The sequence below is a fragment of the Balaenoptera acutorostrata genome, chromosome 5 (assembly GCF_949987535.1).
Source record: "Balaenoptera acutorostrata chromosome 5, mBalAcu1.1, whole genome shotgun sequence".
In the NCBI taxonomy this organism is placed as follows: Eukaryota; Metazoa; Chordata; class Mammalia; order Artiodactyla; family Balaenopteridae; genus Balaenoptera; species Balaenoptera acutorostrata.
Window position 1 is genome coordinate 42,634,152 of NC_080068.1, and position 24,352 is coordinate 42,658,503.

Consider the following 24,352-nt stretch of genomic DNA (forward strand, 5'->3'; position numbering starts at 1 on the left):
ACTGCCGCAGGGCCCCCGGAGAGAAAGGGTGGGAGCCCTGCGCCTTAAGAGCCCGCCTTGCTCGACAAATAAAGGTCATAGCCGCAGTGTCTGCGGGTGGAGCTAACTTTATCGGGATTCATGCTGTCGCGGGAACACCGACGGTGGAGCCCCACGTAGCAAGAAGATGACCCGAAGTTGCTCGGCAGTGGGCTGCAGCACGCGGGATACCGTGCTGAGCCGGGAGCGCGGCCTCTCCTTCCACCAGTGCGTGAGAGCAGCCTCCACGCTAATTCCCAGCATGGCCAGGCGGGAGGCAGGGTAGGGTAGGCCGGGGCGGCTGGGGCGCCATGCCATTGGCGTGCCGTGGCGTGGCGTGGCGTGACGTGCGTAGCGTGGGGCGGGGGAGGGAATTGGGCAACTTTGAGAGCTAATGCTCTTCCTTGTCTTCCTGCTCAGTGTTTGCTTTCGAAGTGCTTGCTTTCTCCATTAGCTTTTAGCAGGGGTTACTCGAAAGGAGTCTTGCTTCCTTTCGGGAAACCGGAAGGGAAGGCAGTTTAGAAGAACTGTTGAAGGCGTGCGCTTTCATTAGAGTGTGTGGCTTGCTCAGGAGCATGAGTACAAATCAGTTTGTTATGGAACTGAACTGGAGTCCCCTTTCCCACCGCGCAGGAAAGCCACTTTACTGATTCCAGGTTGTAGTGAAGATAAGTCCAGTGGTGATTGCAGGGTGCCAAACAAGGAGAATGGGCAGCCGGTGTTGAAAAGTCCTGAACTCCCTGATGGCTTTTAGGACTGTTAAAAGCAACATTTGGGGTGAGGGCTGCAGGGTGCATGACATTATTCTGATTGAATGGGGGTGAGGTAACAGATTGGTGTTTAGAGAATGTGAATCATCGGCCTTATGGTTCCAGCCAGTCTGAGGTCTAAGTACTTGTGGTCAGCAGGTAGTCACCATCCTCCACCAGGGTGGGGGGTTAGTTTTTGCAGAACTACCCAAAGATATGCCATCAGATTGTTTTGTATATCCCTTGAGGAGGAACTAGGACTCACTATTGTTCAGGCTATCTGGCTTAACTGCTTTCCCCCTACCCCCCACCCATTCCCTAACTCCTCTAACTTCCCTAATTAGTCATTGCTTGGGTCCGCTCTTTGGAACTCAGGGAAGGCCTAGGAGACTGAAGTTTTTTGTTTGTTTGTCTTTTTGACACGAACTGGGAGACACAGGGCTTTTGTACCCAGGAGGGCCCTGAAGGGACCTGCTCAGTTTCAGATTTTCACCAGTACTGTCATTACCAGTTGTTCAGTATCATTAGCCCAGCTCTGCAAGCCTGGTCTGACTCTGGCTATAACTGGTTATGCAAGGAAATTATATTTGGCACAAGAGTGGGGCTTATTTTCAGACTGATCTAATTTGAACCCACATCTGTGGTCCAGTCTAGTAAAGGTCATTGAGATCAATGAGAAGTGGAAAAGTGCATAGAATAGATACTCACAAACAAAAAGAAATGCACAGTGTCTTTTTTAAAGTGGTAGCCTATTAAGGCAATATGAGGGGTAGAGAGTTAAACCCCTGACAAAGGACTTTTATGAAAAAAATCAAAAAGAGCTGTGTGGGACAAGTGGTATTTGAGTTGGACCTTGAACCTTACCTAGATTGGAGAGTGGGGTGGAAGGAAGATAGCATTTAAATAGGAACAACATGGAAAAATATAAAGGGATGGAAAGTGAAGATGTAATGTAGAAGACTGGGAAAAGTAGCTTGGAGACAAATTATCTAAAAAAATTTAATATGTCAAGGAGTTTCAACTATACATGGTAGGCGTTTTGTAGTATTGCTTAGTTCAAGTAGGGCTGCTTCCTCCGCCTAAGTTGTTATAATTGTATCATTTCTGCTCTGGGATTTGTTTCCATCAGTTAGTTCCTGTCCTCTTTTTATTGTAAATTGCTCTACTGGTTACTTGCCTAAAAGCACTGAACATGTTCGCATTACTTCCACTTTTAAACACAGACACACAGACTCTTGAACCTTTGTGCACCTCTACACTACCCTCCCCTTCCGTTTATAACCAAGTTCCTCAAAACAGAAGCATACACCTGTTTCCCTAAGTCCTGTTGCCTTTTCACCCTACTGTAGCCAGATGTCTGTCACCACTATAATGAAACAGCACTAACTGAGGGTCATTGGTAATCTTGCCAAATCTAAATAAGCGCTTGTAAATCTTTCTCTTGACCTCTTTTAACTTTCAGTCACATCGACCACTCCTTGAAACTCTCATCTCCCGTAGCTGTACTGACACTCTCTCCCTCGTTCTCTCCCTTTTCTTTAATTTCTTTCTCAACTTTTTGCTGCCCTGTTTTTCCTGTGCCTTTTTCCTAGTTTCTTTAAATAGGGAAGAACTGGCTTATTGCTTTTATTTGTTTTATATGCTGAGAACCACAGTAAGACCTGCTTAATTTAAAAAGAAAAAAGTGATGCATTTATTACAGTTGTCTGCTATGATTCTTCCAGCCTGATTTCTTCCCCATTCATTCCATTTTCTAGATTTCTGGAAATGAGTTTCCTAAAAATGCAAATTTTATCATGCTGGTTCCCTGAAGGAAGGATTTTAATCCCTTGGGCTCTTCAGTGCCTACAAGGTAGAGTCCAAGCTCCTCTGTGAATCCTTTCCTCATAACACCTCTCTTCCAATCGAGATATATTTCTATTATTTTATAACACATATGTGCGGAATTAAACACATGGAATTGTCTGTCTTCCTGACACCTAGGAAGTTGTAAGGAAGGCAGGAAAGAATAGAGACAGGAAAAGGAGTTAGAATACTATGGTGTTAGTCCTGGTGACAAGGTAATATTGATCTGAAGTAAGGGCTCAGCAAAAAGGTAATCTGGGAAGGAGAGGATTAGTCAACTTGCTGTTGCCTGAAGCCTCCATCTTCAAGCTATGTGAGATCCTGGTGCTCTTTCCATAAAAAACAAAATAAAACAAAAACAAAAAACCTGAATACATGCCTCTGATATATGGATAGTGATTTATAATAATTTATAAATTTATATATGAAATGATATACTAATATATATTATGAAACACAAAAATTAGAAGATGGGGCAAAGAGTTATAAAAATGAATTCTAGTAATTTCTTCAACTCTCAATAGATGAGTGTAGACTTCTGTGGTGGCCATTGACCTGAAGGATGGATCCAAAGCTTATATAAGGCATACAAGACCTCTTGTGTTCTGACCTCTAGCTACCTCCCATCTGTAACTACTCCCAGCTACCTCTGTACTCTCCTTTCAAGCCTCCAAATTAACTTACTTTTCCAAGCTTTATCAGCCAGAAAGTTCCAAGTAATCATTTTATATCTCTGTGTCTTTTGCATCTGCTTGGAGTGGCCACTGTGCATGGCAAACTCCTATTGACACTTCAGCTCTAGCTCAGATATTATGTCCTCTGAAGCCTTTCCCAGCATCCCCAGCACCATCACCAGAGTCGTGAAAGAGGTTGTAAGGACATAAGCAAGGTGCTGTGGTTGAAAAGCCTGAATCAAAATGACTCACAGGTGTGGAAACTGTTACTATGAGAATATTGGTGCTCTGTCAAACACATAAATGGCTAAATACAAAGTGGGACTGGGAAGTTAAAATTTAAAGTGACCCTTCCCTTTTTGTAGGTGTAAAGAGATTAAGAAATTCTGTTTATTTCATAACCAAGGAATTATACACATGATCATTTGGAAGAGTTTTTGCCTTAATTGTTGTAATGAATTCTATTTTTAAACTTTTATTTATATGTAGCAAACACCTATTACCCATCACTAGGAATAAGCAGATGTTAACATGTTTGCTTTTGTTCTGTTTAGAAGAGACTTAAGTTGTAGGTATAGTTGAAGCCTTGCCCCTCAATCATTTCTCTCCCTCTCTAGTGTAACCACAGTAGAATTGGTTTTGTTAGCCACTTTTCTGGAAAATATTTGATGTGCAGGAAATAAGAAGTAAATCTCTGCTAATAGTATAAAAAAGACATAGTCGACAGGAGGAAGAAAATGGATTCTGTATTACAGTGTAAGCCATTTCATTACTGTGTATATGAGATGGTGATTGGTTTGGGATTTTTCTTCTGCCAGAGGTGGCTTTAGACTAGGGAAACATGAATTCCAATTTTAATTGACTATTTACTGGTGGCTAAACTTGGCTGCTCCAGTCTTGGTTTCATCTTCTGTAAAAGGATAAAAACCTGTCTTGCAGAGTTTTTTAAGACCAAAACTAAGTCTTTAAAATATATATATATAGCACAAAGTAAATGCTTTAAAAGTGGTATCAATTGTTAATACCAATTTAATTTTGTCCAGAACTCAAATTAGTCCGTCATGCTGGTTAGACTGCAGTATTTACCAACCCTTTTCATGTCTTTTTGCAGATTGGAAATATTTGTTTAATACTTTGGGGCACACCTACAAAGCAGTTTGGGACTAGCTTGATGAAACTACTTCAAGGGCTCCAGGTGGCCCAGGCCCACCCCATGGGCTAAGGGGATTAATAACTGTACTCAGCAGGCATGCCAGTTGGGAAGCTTTGCATCAGAGAATCAGGCTGGTAATGTAACTTGGTGGACTAGCCAACTTTTGATGGTCCCTTGCATGGTTAGAGACTACACCCAATCTAGAAATGTGGCCTCACAAACACGTGCCATCAGTTAAGGAAAGAGCCCAGTGAAAAGAGAAAGGTGTGCCTCATCTTTATTGGAAAAATAATTGCCTGTACATTCTCTCTTGATCAAGTAGCATCATCTTCCTGGAACAATAAAATAAAAAGTCCCAAAAGTGGAATTAGTTGTTCCTAAGAAAGAACAAACCTTGAATAGTACTTTACCATTTACAAAGTGCTTTTGAACGCATCTGTATCCTCAGGTACTCTTACTATAGCCCTGGAGGAGGCTGAGAGATTGAGATATGTATCTAATACCACATGGCTGGTAAAAGGGAATTGAGACTTAGAGGTTTTCCAATTCAATGTTCTTTCTCAAGGTGATTGAGAGAGTATCTCAGAATTAAGTTTTATCATACTGTCATATCATTTCCCTAACAAGTGGCTAAGGAAATTTAAAATTTCACCAGTTTCAGTTCTAACAACTATGTGTTTTAAAGCCTGAGTTAAAATATATAAAAGTCATAGAGCTACCTATAGATCTATCTCCAAAATAAATCAAAGAAGAGGGTGCAGGGAATTCCTGGTGGTCCAGTGGTTAGGAGTCCGTGCTTTCACTGCTGAGTGCCCGGGTTCAGTCACCGGTTGGGGAACTAACATCCCACAAGCCGCGCAGCATGGCCAAAAAAAAAAAAAAAAGGAAGGAGAAGAGGGGACAGAAAAAATAGTTCTGTGATTTTCATTATAATACTTTCACAAGTTTTTTCCCTCACCCGTTGCTGAATATAATCATTTGGCTGGGATTGACAAGTAGAGAAATACAAGATAATTTTTATGTTCAAGTCTAGGAAAAGTGGTCCTTTCGAAAAAAAATAGGAAAATTGAGTATAGGAAATGTTTCCTACTGCTTAGTAACAAATTTCCTCAAAATTCAGTGGAAGCATCTATTTTCTTACATAATTTCTGAGGGTCAGGAATTGAGGAGTGGATAAGCTGGGTGTTACGGGGTAGCTCATGAGATTGCAGTCATGTTAGCCAAGACTGCAGTCATTTGAAGCCTTGACGGAGGCTGAAGGATCTGCTTTCAAAAAGGCTCCCTCACGTGGCCTTTGGCTGGAGAACTCAAGTTTCTTGCCAAGTGGACTCTCCATAGGGTTCCTTATGACATGGCAGGTAACTTCCCCCAGAGAAAAACCATTCAACAGAGAGAGCAAGGACAGATCCTTAGTGCTTTTTATGATCTTGTTTAATGCCCACTATCACGTCTGCTTTTTTATATTGCTTAGAAGCAAATTACTAACCCCAGCCCGCACTCAAGGGGAGGGGAATTAGGCTCCACCCCTTGAAAGGAGGAGTACTGAAGAATTTGTGGACATAGTTTAAAATTGACACAGGGCTTCCCTGGTGGCGCAGTGGTTAAGAATCCACCTGCCAGTGCAGGGGACATGGGTTCCATCCCTGGGCCGGGAAGATCCCACATGCCACGGAACAACTAAGCCCGTGCGCCACAACTTCTGAACCTGCGCTCCAGAGCCCGTGAGCCAAAACTACTGAAGCCTGAGTGCCTGGAGCCCGTGCTCCGCAACGAGAAGCCGCCGCAATGAGAGGCCCACACACCGCCACGAAGAGTAGCCCCCGCTCACCGCAACTAGAGAAAGACTGCGGGCAGCAACAAAGACCCCGTGCAGCCAAAAATACATTAATTTAAAAAAATTGACACAGGAAAGGAAAGACACATTAAATTTGAGCAGATTCTGTTAAGTGTAGGCTGTGAAGATAGAATGTGCAGGGTGTTTAATAGAATTGTCCACATACAAATTGAAACAGATGAGATCACTTAGATATTGAGCTTTTGGATTTAAATTTATTTTATTTCAGTAAATTTAAAAAAGCACGCGGGCTTTCTCTAGTTGTGGCGAGTGGGGGCTACTTTTCGTTGCGGTCGGTGCGCAGGCTTCTCATTGCGGCGGCTTCTCGTTGCGGAGCTCGGGCTCTAGGCGTGCGCGGGCTCAGTAGTTGTGGCTCGCGGGCTTAGTTGCTCCACAGCATGTGGGATCTTCCTGGACCAGGGCTTGAAACTGTGTATCCTGCATTGGCAGGCAGATTCTTCACCACTGCGCCACCAGGGAAGCCCGTGCTTTTGTATTTAAAAAGTCAAAGAACTTTGAAAAATGAAATTAGATCAAGTGAATTAAACTTTAATTAACTGGACTTCATGTTTATGTAAAGCAGTTAAATAATAAATCGGTTTATATAATAAATACTACTGTAGTATTACTATATTTTCGTGTTAATGGAATTTTAATATGATTGCTGTAGATTTCCAACTGATACCATTCAGCGCTCAAAGTGGATCAGGGCTGTTAATCGTATGGACCCCAGAAGCAAAAAGATTTGGATTCCAGGACCAGGTGCTATGCTATGTTCCAAACACTTTCAAGAAAGTGACTTTGAGTCATATGGCATAAGAAGAAAGCTGAAAAAAGGAGCTGTGCCTTCTGTTTCTCTATACAAGGTATTTAAATCTAGGTGTAAACAAAATTAAATTTTACAGAGCCTTTAAAAATCAAGACAGCTCACATTATAGCTAGATTTTACAGAGATAAACACAAAACCAAAAACCTAGGTCTTAAAATAAATCCTATAATACACTTTAAATGCCTAGAAAATTAGTTTTTGGGTTTTTTAAAAATATATATGTAATATTAGTAATTGTGCTTTGGAGCTTTTTAAAAAATAAAGTGTATATGGGACTTCCCTGGTGGTCCAGTTGTTAAGACTCTGTGCTTCCAATGCAGTGGGCACGGGTTCCATCCCTGGTTGGGTAACTAAGATTCTGCATGCCATGTGGTGCAGCCAAAAAAATAAATAAATGAAATGTATAAATGCAAACCATACGTCTAGATACACATAAAGGTTACTAAACTGATCACAAAAGTCAACTAGTAGATATAAACAGCTTTAGAATGCAGGCTTTTGTGTAAGTATGAGACAGTTTTCACAATACTTTGAAATTATCTACCCCCTCCTTTATTTTGGCTCTCCCCAAAAATGTTATTGATCTTGACCAAAAACATACCTAATTATTAGCATTGATGTAGAAAGAGGTATACGGAAAATAGAAGACTTTCTATAAGTCAGTCATCAGTATTGGTGTTACAGTCTTACGTTTCTTTTGATTGCTTTTATTTTATCCCAGTCACCAGTATTGGTGTTACATTCTTTTGTTTCTTTTGATTATTTTTATTTTATCCTTTTACCCCTTAGCCACATGCTCATATGTGACTCAATCACTGTCTGCAGTCTGCAAATAGTCATCCAACTGTTCTATCCTTACTCTACCCTCGCCTTCCTCTTATTCATTGGAGTCTCCTTCTTTTGGTATTGTTTTATCTTATTCCCTCTTTCAGAAGAAAATGGTTGGTGTCAAATCCAAACTCATAAGTTTGAAGAGCTTTCTATAATTGATTTGTGCATCTCTAACTGCCCTGAATTCTCTTTTTGAACCACATGTACTTACCCACTGTATATATGATAAATTGACTTGCTTTTATGCTTTCATTTAAAATCAATAATAGTTACAATTTATTGGGACCTACAATGGTCCAGGCATTGCACTAGGCGATTTACATAAATTTTCTTATTGTATCCTCAAAACAACTCTGTATTATTATCCACATTTTATAAGTGAGAAGATAAAGGATTATAGACGTTAAGTCACAGCTAACAAGTGAGGGGAGCCAGGAGTCTTAATTCCAAAGCCCATGCTCTGTCCTGTGCCTTCCTGTTTGTGCAAATAACTTCCCTGTCCCCTCCATTAAACCATGTTATTACTCCTTCAAAGAACAACTCAAAACTCCTGTGAAACCTTCCCAAATTACCACCACCTTTCTCTAGTTACTTTAATCATTTCAGAAACTTTCAGCATCATGTTACTACTTCTGTATAAAAGCCAAAACAAAAACAAAAACAAAAAAAAGCAAAACTTGTATACGTTGTCCCAGAGATCATATATTTTAAAAAGTCAGAGATTATGACCTTTTCTTTCATAACTAACACTCCACAGCAACCAGGTGAGTGCTTTGTATTCAGTGGTATTTTTATAGATAATCATTGTGTGATAATTTCTAAAGTAAACTTCACTTCCTATTTGTGTCATAGGTTCTCCAAGGTGTACACCTTAAAGGTAAAGCAAGACAGAAAATCCTAAAACAGCCACTTCCTGATAATTCTCAAGAGGTTGCTACTGAGGACCATAATTACAGTTTAAAGAGACCTCTCACAATAGGAGCGGAGAAGCTGGCTGAGGTGCAACAGATGCTACAGGTGTCCAAAAAAAGACTTGCTTCTGCAAAAAACTACAGGATGATCAAGAAGAGAAAGGGCTTACGATTAATTGATGCACTTGTAGAAGAGAAGCTCCTTTCAGAGGAAACAGAGTGTCTGCTACGAGCACAATTTTCCGGTATCTTCCCTAATGACCTATAATATTTACAATGTAGCTCTTAATTTTTCTGAAATATCATTACATATTTATTTTGTGTTGCCAATGGAAATATGCTTTTAGCTGAGAAGTGAAAAGTCTCTACCATAAGCAAGAAGAATGAAAAATAATCACCAAAATCCTTTTATGATTTTATAATTTTAAAAGTAATATGTTTATTACAGGAGAAGCAAAGAAATGTATAAATAATAAAAATAACACATAATCGTACTACCCAGAAATGAGATCATATGGTTTATACCATATATTGTACTTTTCACTTTTTGAAAAAAATTTTTTTAATTTTTTAAAAATTTATTTATTTATTTATTTATTTTTGGCTGCCTCGGGTCTTAGTTGCGGCACATGGGCTCTTTGTTGTGGCACCCAGGCTTCTCTAGTTGTGGCATGCGGGCTCTCTAATTGTGGTGCGTGGGCTTAGTTGCCCTGTGGCATGTGGGATCTTAGTTCCCCAACCAGGGATCAAACCGGCATCCCCTGCATTGAAGGATGGATTCTTAACCACTGGACCACCAGGGAAGTCCCTACTTTTCACTTTTTATAATCACACACTTGTCACTGCAAATTCCTTAGAAACAATTTTAACTGCTAGATAATTTATCACTAAAGTCTTTTTTTTTTTTGCAGTGAGTTGAACTAGATAATTTGCAAAATCCCTTTGAGTTTGAAAATTGTGTTTCCAAATTTTTTTCTAAAATACTCTATAGAGTATATATATGTTCATTGAAAGACTACCTAGTCTTCTTTGTGAACCAGGATATTTGAAGAGGGGCAAAATAAGAATTGCCAACTTACTCTTTGATGAAAGCAGCAGAGATTTTGGATTTGCATTCTGGTAAAAGAAGCATGTCCTTTTCTAGAAAAGAGTCGTTCTCTCCAGTGGAAGAGAGTATTTTGTGTTTTTCCAAGAGGGGAATATAGTTTATAAATAGGGGCCTGCACCAGGAACAGAGGATTTTTTTCTCTCTCAATAGTAGGGAAGATTGTTCATTCTGAATAGTTCCCTATCCCCCAAAATATTTCTTGTGTCTAATTTTCACTCAGATAAATGATAACCAGGGAACAAACTAAAACTAATAAATGTCTTCATAATCCAGAGACTTAATTTATCCATTTATTTCATTTTCTTCCTTCTTCCTCTAAAAATCTCCACTCAGGCTGCCAGTGAATAGTAAAATGTAACGACTCAGGTTGACACATTTTTCGTCCCTCTTTCTAGTGAAATGATCCAAGATGAACAGGATAAATTGGTTAACAGTCTCTAAGATTGGATAGTAACCTCTGAACAAACTCAGTTAAAATGTAACTGGGGCTTCCCTGGTGGCGCAGTGGTTGAGAATCTGCCTGCCAATGCAGGAGACACGGGTTCGAGCCCTGGTCTGGGAAGATCCCACATGCCGCGGAGCAACTAGGCCCGTGCGCCACAACTACTGAGCCTGCGCGTCTGGAGCCTGTGCTCCACAACAAGAGGCTGTGACAGTGAAAGGCCCGCGCACCGCGATGAAGAGTGGCCCCCGCTTGCCACAACTAGAGAAAGCCCTTGCATAGAAACGAAGACCCAACACAGTCAAAAATAAATAAATAAATTTATTAAAAAAAAAAAAAAGTAACTGTATTTGAATTTTGGTGCTTAGCATATTTTATATCCAAATGCTATGATCTATGCCTGAAAATGTTACTGTACACATTTTTCATCACAAAGAATAAATTTATTTTAACAGATTTTAAGTGGGAGTTGTATAACTGGAGAGAAACAGCCGAGTACTCCACAGAAATGAAGCAATTTGCGTGTACACTCTACTTGTGCAGTAGCAAAGTCTATGATTATGTAAGAAAGATTCTTAAACTGCCTCATTCTTCTATCCTCAGAACGTAAGTGAATTACTTTCTAGATATTAAATAAAATAAACATTTTGTTCTTTCACTGTAGTTTATACATTAATGCTGTTAGTATTCGTACTCTCCTTTTGTCCACTTTCTCTTTTTAAAAACTTCTAGGTGGTATTTACATATTATCACAGTCGATATTTCACCCACAGAATGAAGACATATAGGCTGACAAATTTTTTTGCATCTTTCAGATGGTAGAGACACTCTGGGTGGTAAAATCTAAATCTTGAAATATTGGAATTTCTCAGACACTTCAGTAGTTTTAATATGTGTCTAATCTAGAAAATCGAGAACAATTGATTGGTATCTAGATTGATAACCATTGGTTTGAGGCAAAGATCAAAAATCTGAATTTTTCGTAAGCAGTGTAGTTGGTGCCAATGCAGGCTGTCCAGAAACCAGATTATGAAAAATAATTTTTTAGAATTTGTGGTCAAAATACATAGCCATATTTATATTCTCTTAGTGGGAAGCAAATAACATAGTGACTTTATAGTAATGCCTTATAAATTTAATACTCAATTTTTACTGTTTTTTTCATCACGGGTTTTACAGATTCTTTTATTTTTATTTATTTACTTATTTGACTTAAATGACAGAAATGTATTGCCTCACAGTTCTGGAAGTTAGAAGTCCAAAATCAAGGTGCTGGCAGGGTTAGTTCCTTCTGAGGGCTGTGAAGTAAGGGTCTGTTCCATGCCTCTCTCCTTGGCTTGTAGATGGTAGTCTTCTCCCTGTGTTTCTTCACATAGTCTTCCATTATCCATGTATGTTTCTGTGTCCAAATTTCCTCTTTTTATGAGGACACAAGTCATGTTGGATTAGTGTGCCCTAATGACCTCATTTTAACTCGATTACCTCTGTAAAGACCCTATCTCCAAATAAGATCACGCTCTGAGGTACTGGAGGTTAGGACTATGATATATCTTTTTTGAGGGACACAAGTCAACCCATACCGGTCACTTTCCGGCTGCCCAAGCTTCCCGTTACCCGGAGACTTCTTCCTGTGGCTCACTGAGCTTCTGTGGCGTGATATGGCTGCTGCTGAACTCTGCGGCTCATGTCCTGCCTCTCTCCCTGCCCTCTTAGAGTCCATGTTCCTAGTGTAAGGCGTTTCTTGCTGCTTCCTTACCTTGGAGACTTACTAAGTCCATCTGCCTGAAATGCCCATTCTCCCTGTTAGTCCAGGAGATGGGCCCTCACCCTTCAGGCTCAGATTAGATATCACATCCTTTCCGAAGCCCGGCCTGCCATGCTTCCGATTCTGGACTAGGTACCCTCTTGCGCACACAATGTGGAACTGAATCTTAGTACTTAACACTGTCTTCCCCACTAGACTGTGAGCTGCCCAAGTATGAGGTCTGTGTCTGGTTCTCTGTTACACCTCCTGCCCTGGAGGGGTGCCTGGAACACAGTGGTCTCTTGATAAGTATTTGTGGAATGAAAGAATGCCTGGATGGTTGTTGAGGATTTTGAACAGATGTAAGGAAGAATTGCAGTGGACCTCAAATCGCTGTCTAAAGAGCAACACTGCATTTAATCCACTGCTATCGGGGCAGAGGCCGCACAGGAACGGCAGGAGCCTTCTCTCCTGGAAGGTGCTTCTTGGTTTCTTATCGCTTCAACTTGAAAACAGACTCACAGGGGCTCTGAGCTGGAGAAACTCCTAGAGATCATGTAGTCCAACCCCCTCATCTTAAAGAAGGGGGAAACTGAGGTTAGGTGGGAGGAAGGACCTTGATTATTATGAGGGTTTTTTTTCCCACTTGGGGGGAAACCTCTTCTTTTTTTTTTTTTTAATTTTTATTTATTTATTTATTTATTTATTTATTTTTGGCTGTGTTGGGTCTTCGTTTCTGTGCGAAGGCTTTCTTTAGTTGCGGTGAGCGGGGGCCACTCTTCATCGCCGTGCGCGGGTCTCTCACCATCGCGGCCTCTCTTGTTGTGGAGCACAGGCTCCAGACGCGCAGGCTCAGCAATTGTGGCTCATGGGCCTAGTCACTCCGCGGTATGTGGGATCTTCCCAGACCAGGGCTCAAACCCGTGTCCCCTGCATTGGCAGGCAGATTCTCAACCACTGCGCCACCAGGGAAGCCCTCTTCTTTTAAATTGAGATGTAATTGACACATAACATTATGTTAGTTTCAGGTATACAGTGTAATTGTGTGTTTGATATTTGCATTCAATATTTGTATATATTGCAAAATGACCACCAAGATAAGTCTAGTTAATATCCATCACACACAGTTACAAATTTTTTGTGTCTGTGATGAGAATTTTTAAGATCTACTCTCCTAGCAACTTTCAGATATAGGTACAGTATTATCAACTATAGTCACCATGATGTACATCACATGCCCTTTAAAAAAAGAGTGAGAATTTTCCTCCACACATACTATTAACATAATACTACTACTAACAAATTTAGAAATGAGAGAAAAAGGAGGAAAATTCATTAATTGTTCCTCTAGGTTATATTTAAACAATTACTATTAACATAGGGAATTTTCTTCTAGTCTTTTTTCTGTGCTTAGATTTACTAGTTTTTTATATAGTTATGATCTTGAATAGCTGCAGAATATCAGGCAGTCGTACCCTACTTAAGTTTGGTATTCTCCAACTCTTGGACATTTATATTGTTTTTATTTTTTGGTTGTAACTGCTATTTTGTATACTGAGATGAACATTTGTGTATAGGCTGATTCACTCTCTTCCATATGTGATTTTAGCATCTAGGCCAGATATTACACTTATTTATAAATGTCTATTTTCTGGTAAGCAGGAGACATTTTTATAGACACTATGTTGCTATCACTTCCACACGTTTTTTAGTCAAGTCCTCTCCTTTGCAATGGTTTTAAAGCATTAGTTACTGATTTTATGCTATGGTTTATGTGAGACATTCCATATGACTTCTCATCTCCCTCTGCCCCCCGCCCCCCCATGGTTTTCTTCATTTCTATAGTTCTACATCAACTCCTGAATTAAGTCTTCTCTGGTAATTCCAGCTCACACTGATCTTTTTTCTCTTCACGTCATTTTTCATTTTGTAACCTTTGCCGTGTCATTATTTCGATTTACAATTTTAGTACTCAAAGGGTTGCTTATTTCTTTGGATGCTTCGTCTGAAACTAAGTTACCTTGTTTAATGTGATAGTAATACATGCTTAGTATAAAACATTGAAACAATATGTAAGGATATAAATACCAGAAAGTGAAAAATATTTATAATACTTCCATTCCCCTAATCCCACAAAATAACCACCGTTAGCAGTTCGGTATGTATTCTCCCAGACTTTAAAAAAAACCTATCCATCACCCAAATTTTGTTTTAATGGCCATCTATTATTCCAATATATTAGAAATACCTAGATTTTATACCGAGAAATCTGAATGGTCAAAAATTTTTATTTGATTACATTTCCCTTCATTTCCCCCATTTATATCTATTTTCAACACATCTGTGCTTAAGTATTAGATCTCTAATCATATTGAATATTCATTTATTCAGTAAGCATTTATTGATCAGGAGCAGCCAGTGAGACAGGAGGAAAACCAGGAGATTGTGATGGCCTAGAAGCCAAGTGTAGAAAGTATTTCAAGGAGATAGTATTGCACTGTGTCAGATGCTGCTGGAGATCAAGTAAGATGAGAACAGTCAATTGACCATTGGATTTTGCAAGATGGAGACGTCAGTGACAACCTTGATAAAAGCAGTTGCAGTGCAGTGATGGAGAGATAAGCCTGGCTGAAGTGGAATCAAGAGATACTGGAAGGCAAAGAAGCAGAGACAGTGATTATGGACTCTCTCAGGGAGTTTTGGTATGAAAGAAGAAGAGAAATGTGTCCGTAAGTGGAAGGAACATAAATGGAGGGGAGGATATTTGATGAGATAGCAGATGCTGCACCTTGTTTGCCTGCTCATGGGAGTGATCTAGCGCAGATAAGAAAATCAGTGATGCACAATAGAAAGGATAACTGCAGGCGGGCAACATCCAGCACTGCTGTGGAGGGAGGTCTGGCCTTAATTAGGAGTAGGGACAAATCATGCGTCAAAACAGGAAAAAGAGATACAGATGCAGCATGTTAACAGATTTGGTGGTAAGAAAATTGGTTTTTATCAAATTGCTTCTATTTTCTCAGTGACGTAAAGTTAATAGCTAAGAGTTGGGGAAGGAAGCATTAGAAGTTTGGGAGAAAGGAGAAAATATGAATAGTTGTTTTTCCCCTCCATGATAATGGAGAAACAGTTGTATGGATAGACAGACCAAGCCAGACTTACATTTTAAAAAACCCTTGATTCAGTTAGATAGGTACCTCACTCACTCATTTCTAACCACTATTTCTTCAGTTCTTAGCAACTATCAGTCACCTCTCTAATTTTCTCTGTACTGATGTTGGATCCTTTTTCAGTTCTCCCTTGAATTCTTTATGTCCAGAACCTTCCCACAGCTGTGCTCCTTATAATTCCAGAGCTTTGGGTCTTTAAGGTAGTTTGTTTTCACAACTCCTTTGAAATAATGTCATAGCACCCTCAGCTTTCCTAATTACAATAGTGGTACATTTAGTATGATCTTAGTAGATCTTTTCTGTTTCTAAATTAATTTTCTATTTTGGTATTCATTGCAGTTTAGTAAATTAGCTCCCTGTATAGGTGAGTTGATGTGAGAGCTTCAGAAATAACCAAGACAGTGGGAGGAGCTAATAGTCTTAAAGAAGAACGCCCAGCTCAGCATTATGGCTCTTTAGCACAATATTTTTCCTAAGGAGAGCTTTAAGCTACCCAAGTGACTCGCTATAATTATTCCATAACTAAGCTAATGTTTAATTTAAAATATGTTGATGAGTATGTCAATTATAATTGGTATAAACTTTCTGAAGGACAATTTGGGAATGTGGATTATATTTAAATTGACTCACTCAATTATGTGCACCTGCAGCCCAAAACTTCTTTAAAAGTTGAGTTCATTTATTCTAGTACATGCATAAGTAAATTTACCTCTGTATCCTACTCCTAGGAATTGCATAAATGACATAGATATGTATCAGTGTATGTGTGCCCACAAACACACATCGTGGTGCTCTTTGTATTGTTTAAAAAATAGAAACAACCTAAGTGTCCTTCAATACAGGTTGGTTCAATTATTTATGCTTTAGTTTTACTGTGTGTACACTTAAAATATTGCTGTAGGTCAGTAGTTAAGAACATGCAAAAGCATGTCTATAACATTACTATAGTAAAGAAAAATAGGTTCAGTATAATTTTTGAAAATTATATCTAGTTATGTATACATAAAGAGATCTGGAAGAATGTCCCTGAAATATTAAGTGATTTTTTAAAAATATCTATTTATTTATTTATTTTTATTGGCGTGTAGTTGATTTACAATGCTGTATTGTTTCAGATGTACAGGAAGGTGATTTATGTATACATATATATATTCTTTTTGGGATTCTTTTCCATTATCGGTTATTACAAGATATTGAATATAGTTCCTTGTGCTATACAATAGGCCCTTGTTGTTTCTCTATTTTATATATGGTGGTGTGTATCTGCTAATCCCAAATTCCTAATTTATCCCTCTAGGCGCGGCCCCCCCCCCCCCGCCCCGTGCCACCCCTTTGGTAATGCGTTTGTTTTCTATGTCTGTGAGTCTATTTTTGTTTTGTAAATAAGTTATGTATTAACAGTGATTTTTACTTTTTTGCACTTGGATGTGTCATTTTATACAATCAGAAAAAGTTTTTTTTCATTTTGAGTGGGGGGAAAAAGTTGGTTTGAGAGAGAAATCAGTCACTTCCCTACAACACTAAAAACTTGGTTTGAGTATTTCTACTCTCAGTTTTAAAAACTTAAAAAAAAAATCAACAAGTCCACATATTTTTCTGCCTGAGAAACATCATTCTAGTAGTTGTGGACATTAAGATTCCATTTAAATTTTCATTTAAAAAGCAAGCTCACCAGAACATAAGCTTTTTTTAACCTATTTAAACTAGAACTTTTTTACCTAGAAGCATTAAGTAGTTTCATTAGATACTTACTGCACATGTAACACATTTAGCATCTTTAGTGTTCATTTGAGAATCCTACTGCAAAAGAATAAATTTTAAACAACTGATTAAAATTTGGTGACACACTTGAAAAGGCTTTTCAACATACTAGTGGGCTGTAGCACCCTGGTGGAGAGCCACTATTCTGTTTTCTCATTGTCTTATTATTTTGCCCTATTTTAAAATATAAACAACTGATTAATACTTTTGTCTCCTAAATAGTCAGAGTATGTCTTTTGCATTCTGTAACTGTGTTTTTCAAATCTGTTAGTGCATCTTGAAATCAATTTAGTGGGTCATAAGTGGCATTAAATTTTGTATATACATTTATATACACACATATATTTGTACCTGGCATATAGTAAGGGTAAATTCTGTTCATGAAACTTCTTGGTTGCAGCAAAATATTTGGAAAGCCCTGTCCTGAAATACTTCTGGAAGTACATTAAAATTTCAATTAAATAGAGATGGCTGTCCAGGAAGAAACCTTGGCAGCCTGGAATATAGCCCCCAAATCAGAAATTCAACCTAAAAAAAAAAAAAGTCATTTGAGTTATAAAAGTAAACTTCAGTGAAGATGAACACTTCAGTCTACCTCAGAATGCATTTAGTCTTATTTTAGACAATTATTAAACTTGGCTACTTCCTTTCCTGATCTATAACAAATTAGAAAGTGTAAATTAGAACTGAGTGAAAAGAATTCTGTTAGTGACAGACACTAACAGAAATAGGAAAGAATAATCAGCAGTTTGGGAAGGTCAAAGAAATACTATGAAAGAACTCCTAAGATAAAGATAATAGCATAGGTACTTTGGATAGGAGCAAACAGATGCAGACACTCTATTGCCCCAAAGGGCATAATTCGAAGAGCAGTGAGAAAAAGCCCCGAACAAGGGCCTCAGGAGAGCTGGTTTTCACATTTGTGCGTGACTAGCAGCACAATGTGGGCCAGGCAACTTAACCTCTCCCTGTTCCTCCCAGTTTCCTAATCTATAAAATGGGGTAGATGTACTAGCTGTTCTCACTTTCCTTCCCCCTCAACAGTTTTCTCATCTCAGTGAATGTACAGGTAAGACTGGTTTATGATCTAAATTACAAACACATCAATGAGAACAAACTGGGTAATTGATTTTTATTAAGAAGTGAGTAAGAAGTTAAAAATTTTGTGGTACGTTTGCATCTTCAGTTGCTATTCTGTGTTTCTAAGTTTCTCTATTATCTTACTATTTTATCATAACTGTGAATATATGCTTGAAACGTTGGTAGAATTTGGCTACTATACTTGGCTTTATTTCAGCAGGGATTTGAGGCTACTTTAGTAGAAAAGGCCATTTAAGGCATTTTCCCTTTTTTAATTTCTTCGTTTGTGTTTTATGTTTTTCATTTTTTACATTTTCTAGATGGCTGTCCAAATGCAAACCCGGTCCAGGTTTCAGCAGCAACGTTTTTTCTTTCCTTCAACGAAAAGTAGAGAATGGAGACCAGCTATATCAATATTGTTCACTGATAATAACAGGTGTATCTCTCAAGCAGCAACTTCAGTGGGACCCCAGCAGTCACCATTTGCTAGGGTTTATGGACTTTGGTCTTGGCAAACTTGATGCTGATGAAACGCCACTTGCCTCAGAAACCGTTTTGCTCATGGCAGTGGGTATTTCTGGTCACTGGAGGACACCTCTTGGTTATTTTTTTGTAAACAGGGCATCTGGGTATTTGCAAGCCCAGCTGCTTCGTCTGACGATTGGCAAACTGAGTGACATAGGGATCACAGTTCTAGCTGTCACGTCTGATGCTACAGCTCACAGTGTTCAGATGGCAAAAGCACTGGGGATACATCTTGACGGAGACAACATGAAGTGTACATTTCAGCATCCTTCATCTTCTAGTCAACAGATTGCGTACTTCTTTGATTCTTGCCACTTGCTTAGATTAATCAGAAATGCGTTTCAGAATTTTCAGAGCATTCGGTTCATTAACGGCACAGCACACTGGCAGCACGTTGTGGAGTTAGCAGCACTAGAGGAACAGGAATTGTCAAATATGGAGAGAATCCCAAGAAAACTTGCAAATTTGAAGAACCACATACTGAAAATGAATTGTGCCGCCCAACTCTTCAGTGAGAGCGTGGCCAGCGCGTTAGAATGTTTGCTGTCACTAGGCCTGCCTCCTTTTCAAAACTGTATTGGTACCGTCCAGTTCTTACGCTTAATTAACAATCTGTTTGACATTTTTAATAGTAGGAACTATTATGGAAAGGGACTGAAAGGACCTCTCTTACCCGAAACTTTTAATAAAATCAACCATGTGTTAATTGAAGCCAAGACTATTTTTGTTACGTTATCTGACACTAGCAATAATCAAATAATTAAAGGTAAGCGAAAACTGGGATTCCTGGGATTTTTGCTTAATGCTGAGAGCTTAAAATGGCTCTACCAAAATTATGTTTCCCCCAAAGTCATGCCTTTTCCATATCTTCTGACTTACAAATTCAGTCAAGATCATCTGGAATTATTTCTAAAGATGCTTAGAAAGGTATTGGTAACCAGTTCTAACCCTACCTGCATGGCATTCCAGAAAGCTTACCATAATTTGGAGACCAGACACAGATTACAAGATGAGGTTTTTCTAAGTGAAGTAAGCATCCTTGACATTTCAGTTGCTCGAAGGACGGACTTGGCCCTTTGGGCAGTTCAGCGTCAGTACGGTATCAGCGTTATAAAGACTCTTTTTCGCAAAGAGGATATTTGCCAAGACTGGTCTGACTGTTCGCTAAGTGAGGCATTACTAGACCTGTCAGATCATAGGCAAAATCTTACCTGTTGTGCTGGTTATATTGCAAATAAGTTATCAGCTCTTTTAACATGTGAGGACTGCATCAGTGCACTATATGCATCAGATCTCAAGTCCTCTAAAATTGGATCCCTGTTATGTGTTAAAAAGGAAAATGGCTTGCATTTCCCTTCAGAAGGTTTGTGCCGAGTCATAGATATTTGTGAGCGAGTTGTAAGAACCCATTCAAGAATGGCAGTTTATGAACTACTACTTCCTAAACAGAGGGAATTTTATCTTCAGCAAAAAATATTACATGAGCTTTCCGGGCATATTTATCTTTTTGTAGATTTAGATAAGCATCTCTTTGATGGAGAAGCGTGTGCCATCAATCACTTTGTAAAGTTACTAAAGGACATAATAATCTGTTTCTTAAAGATCAGAGCTAAAGGTGTAACTCAGTACCCTCTAAAACACCATTCAGAAAGAACTGAAACGAAAACGTTGTCAAGGAAACACTGGTCATCTTTACAGAATTACAAATGTTCAAGTTTTGCTAATACCAATAAATACAGGCATTTGCTAAGGAATGATGGCTATCTGTTCAAATGAAGGACCTAAAATATATTAAAATTTTTATTAAAAATAATTGGTCAACATTTACTTTAAAATTCAACTTACTATATTTTACAAATTGACCATTCTGCAGAGTGGACAAGTTTGTGGTTCTGACTTAGGAATTTCTATCATGCATATTATCACATCTGCTCGGACTTTGGTGGGGCTTGCAAGCATTTCAGAGTTACCCAAAATGTAGAAAGCAGTAAGTAAGTCAGTAGGAACAGACTAGCCAACAGGTGCTGTCTTTGAATTTACTGTTATACGACTGAGTAATTTGACTGGACATACTTCGAAAACAAGGGAGAATAATGACGAGGAGTCACCAAAACATTGACCCTTTTTATAAAGACTACATTCCCTAAAAGAGCTTTGGTTTACAGCTCTTAAGAATGTTAACACTAAAAAAAAATGGAAAAAAAAAGAAAATAGAATGCCTATCAAACCTTGAATATAATCTTTACTTACACATGAAAATTAAGATATGATTTGAAAATTAGGCTAAATTAAACATCAAACACCACAAAAATCCTTTTGCTGGGGTACCCTAAAATAGAAATAATTATGCTTTATCAGGCAGAAGGTAAACACGAGCCATGAGATGATTCCTTGTGCTGCAACCAAGCTGGGAAATGTTATCTGGGGAATACATAGGAGATGTAATTTTCACAGTCCATTGTCTCTGGACTTCAAAATACTACTTTGGAGTAATAAAATAGAGTGGATACTTAACTTGACTCCTGTCGGAGGAGGCCAGTGCTCACCAGAGAATGAAAAGAAGCCCTTATTTCACCTTCTCTTTCTGAAGAGGAAAATAATGAAACATATTTTCAGCGTTGAATAATGGCATTTCATAGCATGTGATGAATAAATTGGAAAAAGATGGTCCGTTGAGTCAATGAGAGTGAAAAAATTTGTCTTAATTACATGATGAGTTTTTTTCAGAAATTTAGCTTAAATAATCTGAAGATGGAAGCATACTAAGAACAATGTTCTCCATTCTCTCATACCCAGATCTGAAACGATAAATAGAAAAACATTTGTTTCACAAATGGGAGTATTTTAATGGAAAAAGAAGAAACAAGCACATTATTCACCTGTGTATGTAAAATATCTACTCATTGTCATTGAGTGAATGTTCACAAAGTACAGTTAATATGAAAACTTAAAGTTGTAAAAGATTAATGAGTAGGTGAAAGTTGAGTTTTATTAGTTGAAATTCCCCTTAGTGTATTTTGATATATTTCTGCTGGTTCTACCTCAAACAAAGGCTTCAATTCTGAAATGTAACCAGAGTTGTACTGTACTACATTTTATAAGGGGCTATCGCTGAGAAGTCTAAATATTGTGGTTTTTGTTTCGTTTGCAATAGAATGAGTTTCGATGCACCGGGATAAATCTTATTTAAAGGAAGCCTGTTTATAGATCACCACCTTTATCTTATTGCTTATATAAATCCAAGTTTTGTACTTGATCTTTACTTAAAATTAGGTTCATATCTGTAGTGTCTTATGTTCTTTGCTGTTACATTTCACTCATGTCCTATATATTCTGTAATTTCTTAAAATAGTGTTTTACGCTATTTAAGTGCTGGATAAATTGGACAAACCTTGAAGACAAGAATCTTTCCATCACTGCCAATAGCACAGTTAATTGCTCTTGCCCTAGTGAAGTGGTCCAGGTCTGATGTCAGATTTACTTGATGTGATATGCTTGACAGTGAAATTTTTAAAATAAATTATTTGTTCATATTTGATTAGGGTAATTTAGTTTACAATTTCTACTCAGCACCCTTGTTCTTTTTTTTTTTTCCCCCCCTTTGGAGAAAACAAACATTCCTTTCAGAAATTTATTCTTCTTACTTTCAACAAATAGTGCTGGATATGCACATGCAAAGATGTTAACTCTAAACGGAACGAAGACCCAAATGTAAGAGGTAAAACTGTAAAACTCTCAGAATAAAATAGAGTATATCTTGGAGACTTGGATTAGGCAATAGTTTCTTAGATATGACACCAAAAGCACAAGCAAAACAAAATAAATTGTACTGCAGCAAAATTAAAAACTTGTGCTTCAAAGGACACCATCAAGAAAGTGAAAGACAACACAGAAAATTTTTGCAAATCATATATCTGATAAAGGACTTGAATCTAGAGTATACAAAGAACTCAATAATAAAAGACAAATAACCCTATTTTTTAAATGGGTAAAAAATATGAATAGTTATTCTTCAAAGGAGATACACAAATGGCCTGTAATACATGAAGATGTGCTCAACAAAATTAGCCGTCTGGGAAATGCAAAACCACCACAGTGAGATGTCACATCACACCCACTAGGATGGCTATAATAAAAACGACAGGTAACAAGTGTTGGCAAGAATGTCGATAAACTGGAATCCTCATACAATGTTGGTGGGAATGCACACTTTGGAAGACAGCCTGGCAGTTCTTCAAAAGGTTAGTTAAATGTAGAATTGCCGTGTGACCCAGCAGTTCTACCAATGGGCATATACCCAAGAGAAATGTACAAATTTCATAGCAGCATTGTAATAGCTAAAAAATGTCCAACTGATGAATGGGTAAATAAAAAATGTGTTGTACCCATTCAGTGGGTCACATGGTAAGTGTATGTTTTACTTTATAACACACTGCCTGAACTGTTTTTTTGCAAAGTGATGTACCGTGCAGTACTTCAACCAGTTATGTATGAAAAGTTCTAGTTCTTCTACTTCCTCCCTAGCTTTTGGTATCGTCAGGGTTTTGTTTTGAAGTAGCCATTCTAATGGGTGTGCAGTGATATGTCATTGTGGCTTTCATTTCCATTTTTCTAATGACTAATGATGCTGAACATCTTTTCACAGGCTTATGTGCCATTCACAATCTTCTTAGGTGAAATGTCTGTTCAAGTCTTTTCCCCATATTTTAGGGAAGGTTGGTTGTTTTCTTATTGAATGTTAGTTATATATTCTGGATACAAGTGCATTATCAAATGAGTCTTGCAAATACCTTCTTCTCCCAGTCTGTGGCTTTTTAAATTTTTTTACTGAGGTGTAGTTGATATACAGTATTAGTTTCAGGTGTACAACATAGTTCACAATTTTTAAAGGTTATAATGTGGCTTTTACTTTTTCAGTGTTTTGAAGAACAGACATTACTTTTGATAAGTCTAATTTATTGACATTTTCTCTTTTAGGGATCATACTTCTTAGTTTCATATCTAAGAAACCTTTGTCTAAACCAAGGTCACAGATTTTTCTTCATATGTTTTCTTGTAGATATTTTGCAGTTTTAGGTTTTGCATTTAGGTTATGATCTATTTTCAGTTGATTTTGGTGTGTGGTGTAAGTTCATATTTTCACATATTGATGGTATCCCAGCACCATTTGTTAAAGGGCTATTCTTTTCCAGTGAAATTCCTTTGATCCCTTGTCAAAAATTGACCACATAAATATGAATCTATTTCTGGGCTATTCTGTTCCCTTGATCCATGGATCTTTCATCAATACCACATTATCTTGATTAGCCTTATATAAGGCTTGAAGTCAGGTAGGAATCCTCCAACTTTGTTCTTTTTAAAAAAATGTCTGGCTATTCTAGTACCTTTCCATATAAATTTTATAATCAGCTTGTTTTTACAAAAATTCCGGCTGGGATTTTGACTGGAGTTATGTTGAATCTATAGATTAATTTGGGGAGAAATGATATCTTAATAACATTTAATGTTCCAATCCATGAATATGATAATATGTGTATATTTTTGAAGGTCGTCTTTGATTTTTTTAAATCAATGTTTTTCTACATTTCACATACAGATCTTATACATATTTTTGTACATTTCATGTTTTGTGGTGCTACTATAAATGCTAATTTTAGAATTTCAGTTTCTAAGTGTTC

The 24,352-nt window shown here is 38.0% G+C and overlaps 1 protein-coding gene across 3 annotated transcripts; it reads left to right on the forward strand.

Annotated features, from left to right (window-relative positions):
- Positions 1-40: 40 nt before the first annotated feature.
- Positions 41-22,195, forward strand: THAP9 (THAP domain containing 9). Of its 3 annotated transcripts, XM_057547245.1 has the most exons (6): positions 112-246; positions 2,525-2,619; positions 6,944-7,139; positions 8,786-9,089; positions 10,850-11,000; positions 18,470-22,193. In XM_057547245.1, exons 3-6 carry the CDS (start codon positions 6,996-6,998, stop codon positions 20,448-20,450), a joined length of 2,580 nt encoding a protein of 859 aa, XP_057403228.1. In that variant the 5' UTR covers positions 112-246; positions 2,525-2,619; positions 6,944-6,995; the 3' UTR covers positions 20,451-22,193. The 3 variants fall into 3 exon arrangements, with proteins under 3 accessions (XP_007168008.2, XP_057403228.1, XP_057403229.1); XM_007167946.3 differs by lacking the exon at positions 2,525-2,619 and having other exon boundaries at positions 41-246; positions 18,470-22,192; XM_057547246.1 differs by lacking the exons at positions 2,525-2,619; positions 6,944-7,139 and having other exon boundaries at positions 149-246; positions 18,470-22,195.
- The last annotated feature ends 2,157 nt before the right edge of the window (positions 22,196-24,352 follow it).